The sequence below is a fragment of the Vipera ursinii genome, assembly GCF_947247035.1.
Source record: "Vipera ursinii genome assembly, chromosome: 14".
Lineage (NCBI taxonomy): Eukaryota > Metazoa > Chordata > Lepidosauria > Squamata > Viperidae > Vipera > Vipera ursinii.
The window spans coordinates 4,875,420-4,879,967 of record NC_139527.1 but is presented as its reverse complement, the minus strand read 5'-3'; the positions used below and the strand labels follow the sequence as shown (position 1 = coordinate 4,879,967).

General features: G+C 41.7%; 2 protein-coding genes across 8 annotated transcripts in view; both read right to left on the bottom strand.

Moving 5' to 3' along the window:
• The window catches only part of LOC310646846 (immunoglobulin lambda-1 light chain-like), a 129,012-nt gene that overhangs the window by 39,800 nt on the left and 84,664 nt on the right, over nucleotides 1-4,548 (bottom strand). The window lies entirely within an intron of this gene.
• LOC310646847 (immunoglobulin lambda-1 light chain-like) overlaps nucleotides 1-4,548 on the bottom strand; it is a 47,765-nt gene that overhangs the window by 19,416 nt on the left and 23,801 nt on the right. The window contains exons 1-2 of one of the 4 annotated variants that reach the window (XM_083373604.1): nucleotides 4,243-4,319; nucleotides 3,780-4,084 (exon numbers count right to left, since the gene is read on the bottom strand). The exons of 2 other annotated variants lie outside the window; for them this stretch is intronic. In XM_083373604.1, the coding sequence (XP_083229730.1) occupies nucleotides 3,780-4,084; nucleotides 4,243-4,288 (351 nt within the window). In that variant the 5' untranslated portion in view covers nucleotides 4,289-4,319. Of the gene's footprint in view, nucleotides 1-3,779; nucleotides 4,085-4,242; nucleotides 4,320-4,548 lie in introns of those variants that run through there. One more of the 4 variants, XM_083373603.1, reaches the window with a different exon arrangement.

Genomic DNA, 4,548 nt, shown 5'->3' with positions numbered 1-4,548 from the left:
TGTCCTCGTCTTTTATATCCTCTTTGCTTGTGTTGGGGGAGAAGGAAAGCTCCTCCTTCATGTTAATGAGATGCTACTTAAATATTTCCTGAGATATTTACATTGAATGCTTCTTACTCTAATTTGGCTGGATGCTTGTCACTCTGGCTTCTTTCTCTCTCTCTCTCTCTCTCTAGTGAGATCTATAGCAGGGGTCTTCAGACCTGGCCCTTTGACGACTTGTGGACTTCAGCTCCCAGAATTCCTCAGCCAGCGTGCCTGTCTGAGGAATTCTGGGAGTTGAAGCCCACAAGTCATCAAAGGGCCAAGTTGGAAGACTCCTGATCTATAGTTTTCATGTGTCGATCACTGATGAACAACTATGATGAACAACTATGATGAACAATTATTGAATGTTTTGTAGTGTTAGGGATAGGAAGGAATCATTGCAGCAAGCATAGATACCTGTCCTTGAATCAGGCAACGAATGCCTCTCCTTCGGGGTAGGGATTCAGTCAACTGATGGGTTAGAACATAGAATAACAGGGCTGGGAGGGAACTTAGAGGTCTTCTAGTCCAACCCCCTGCCCAGGACAGAGTTCTGTGGGGATAGAGGTCTATTGTTGGTCAGAGCTGAATGTCAATCAAACTCATCACTGTAGCCTGCTGCCATTGAGATAGAAAATGAATCAAAACTGAATGGTGAATTATTTTAAAACACATGTTAGGGCTTGGAAGAATTGGTCTGAACTGTATGTTACAGCCAAGCAGGGTGCCTTTTGTCTAGCTAATAAAATTGTCCATCAATTTTCAAGCATCTGGATAAGCCTGAAAAAGCTGTCACATGCTTTAACTGTAGCAAACCGACTTCTTAAAGTTAAGGCATCTATTTTTAGACTTTAGAAGCTGGGGAAAAATGTGGACTGATTTAATGAAGATGAGGGAGGTTTTTTGCTTGTTCCTGCATCAATAACAGAATAACTGTCAGAATCCGTTTATATCACATTCATAGATGTATGTTTAAAACATTATCCCCATCCCATGGATTCTGCCATCTCCCGAGGAAGGAGGAGCACATGTGGATTCAGCCTGCCTTAGGTCATTTCAAAGACCAAGGGAACCTTTTGAATTGGGGGAACAAAAGGGAGGGTTAGAAGGCATCTGGCCTGTGTCTTCTTTTAATTCTGTAGAGGAAGAAGGCAATAACCATAAAGATTCAAAGTTCCTTTTTTCCCACAAAAGGGATGACATGAAGTAAAATGATGGGGAGCTGACCAAATGGGGTTGAGGGAAGTGGGGTTGAACCGGGATCCCTTTATAGAGTTTCAATTGGTAAAACAATACTAAGTCCTGTCTTGTATTTCCACAACCAAGCATGTCCTAGTAAAAATTCCTTTTGGGCTAGAACTGACTCCAAGAGTTTTTCTTTTCCTAAGACGTGGTTTGGGGTGGGTCCTGACAATAACAGAATTGGAAGGGACCTTGGAGGCCTTCTAGTCCAACCCCCTGCTCTAGCAGGAAACCCTATACTATTTCAGACAAATGGCTGCCCAGTCCCTTCTTAAAAGCCTCCAGTGATGGAGTACTCACAACTTCTGGAGACCAGCCATTCCATTGATTAATTGTTCTAACTGTCAGGAAGTTTCTCCTTAGCTCCAGGTTGCTTCTCTCCTTGACTAGTTTCCATCCGTTGCTTCTTGTCCTGCCTTCAGGGGCTTTGGAGAATAGCTTGACTCCCTCTTCTTTGGGGCAGCCCCTGAGATACTGGAACACTGCTATTATGTCACCCCTCGTCCTTCTTTTTCTAGTCCTGATCTGGATATAAAACAGCAAGCAGATGCTCAAGGCTTGGTTCACACACCCCCTCTGGTGATTCTGAATGGTATTGCATGCACATCTTAAATTTCCAACTTTCATTTACAATCAAACACTTGCAACTGGGTGCTTTTTCCCTGCTTTGGACAGATCCTGAAGGTGGCAGCAGATCCATAGAGAGTCCATGGACACTTTAGTTCTCCATCTTCCTCCTTCAAATAAAACAGAGGAGTAAATAAAAAAAAAGGCACAAGACTGCCGGGAGACTTGAAGGCTGCTACTCACCATTCCCGATGCTTCACAAGTCACTTAAGAAGAAAAACAGAAATGAAAATTGTCTTTTGCTACCCAGATGCTAAAACTGGTCACTGGGGAATAAACACCTTTTGGTGAGCAGAAGAAAGAAAAAAAAACAACAAAAGTTCTTCTTAAAAGAAAAACTCATCAAATCAACATTTGTGACTATATATAGGCCAAAGTGGAAATGAAGCAAAGTAAACATTGGTGAATGTATATAGCCAATCTTGCCACCTTACCAATACATTTTTTTTAAAAAAGGATATTCTTATATTCTTAGGTGAAGGATGGATTTCTTGGGAGCCCTGTGGAGATGTGTGCTATAAAATGATGTGTTACAACAACTGAATACATTTTGGTAACCTGGACAGTATTCAATAATAACAAAGATCTGTTTTCTCTCTCTTTTTTTTTAATAGCAAAAAATTGAGTAGAATGGCAAAAAGTTTCATACCAATAAAATTTGACATGTCCTAGGTATGGGCAGATGTTAAAATCCATCCTTTATTTTTTATAGATTTGAGGGATGTGATTTAATATAATGAACATTGTATGTATTGCTGCCTACAACTCTATCTATCTATCTATCTATCTATCTATCTATCTATCTATCTATCTATCTATCTATCATCTATCTATCATCTATCTATCATCTGTCTATCATCTATCTATCATCTATCATCTATCTATCTATCATCTATCTATCTATCATCTATCTATCATCTATCATCTGTCTATCTATCTATCTATCTATCTATCTATCTATCTATCTATCTATCTATCTATCATCTATCTATCTATCTATCATCTATCATCTATCATCTATCTATCTATCTATCTATCTATCTATCTATCTATCTATCTATCTATCTATCTATCTATCATCTCTCTCTCTCTTACTTTCTTATCAACCTATCAACTTGTCCACATACAATACAGCTTCCTTTACATATTGCATTTAAAATATTAAATAGTTTGAAAGCTGTCATTACAGGGCAGACCTTTGGATACCATGAAATGATCAGGAAACAACCACATCACCGTGCTAGGAAATTATGAACTAATCAGTGAAGCCTCCAAAGATATGTGGGATTTTCCTAAGCGTCTACTTCTGTGAAACCACGTAACTTTTCAAACGGAACTTTTTGAAGCTGAACGTTTGAAGCTGAAACCACAGGAAAACACCAAGCCATTCTCTGGGGACAGCAGAACCCATCAGCTTTCTATCACGTTGTTTCAAGGGATTAGATTAACCATCGTATGTTGCTCCACAGTATCTCCACCTAAGATGTGAAGCTAGGTAGAGTGGCTTTTTAGAGATTCTTCTTAGAGAATACAAAGCTGGAAATTGGGGTGTTTTTTTTATCTCCATGCATGAAAGACAGCATTAGGATTTATTTCATAAGAGTAACCAGCTTCTTTACTGGCAAGGCTCCTCTTAAGATAAATTAGCTGGCCTAAGGTGGTCGTTTAGGAAGCAGAGAGATGGGAAGGCATGCTGAAAACCATACTTAAAAAGGAAATATTTCTGGCCAAATCAGGATTTTCAGCTCGCTAAGGCTGAGATGATAAAACTGCCGTTAGGGCATCGAAGTGTACAAGGCCAGGTGGACGGTAGGTGGAAGGCAGAAGCCAGCTCGGGCAAGAGTTTTTGTCTCACTTCTGCATGTGACTGTATCACTGTGATACCTCCAGCTGCTGCCACTGCCGTAGTTTCCACCACAATAGTAATCAGCCTCATCGTCAGCCTGGAGGTTTGTAATGGTTAAATAGGCTGCATTGGCAGAGGCGTCAATGGACCCCGTGAACCGGCCGTTGCTCTTGTCATCATAGAGAAGGTATTTGGGGCTCTCTCCAGCCTTCTGTTGGTACCAAGATATGTAATAGCTGCCCACCTGGCTATCTCGGCTCATGACACATGAGATATTGGCCAGTTGTCTCAGGGGAAAGGATTGTGCGGCAGGTTGAGTCAAGGTATACTGTGAGTTCGCTCCTGAAAGGAGAAGAGAGAGAAAAGAGAGGATGACACGGAGGAATTCCTGAGTCCTCTACGCTGAGAACTGGATCCTGGCGAAAGGCTAGTTCCCCAAGTTTGTGTTCTTGCTCACATTATTGGGGGAGGATTCTTCTATTGGGTGGTCCTTGGCTCACCTGTGCACCAGATCCCCAAAAGGACAATCAGAGATGCAGCCAACATGTTGAGGGCTTCTGGGTGTCTGGAGACTGAGCTGCTGTGTTAACGCAAGGGAACTTTATTGGGGGGCTCTTTAGATCAACCCTCTTTGTTTGTGGGTCTGTTTGCATGCCGAGCTCCTCCTCCTGCTGTCCTGACTTCTCATTGGTCCGTGTCTTCCACAGAGTAGAACTGTCAGACAGGAAATGCTTCAAAATTTCCTTCCCTGGAACTAGGATGGAGATGCTGGGATCCTGGGCTACTCGGGAGAGAGGCCTTGGTAG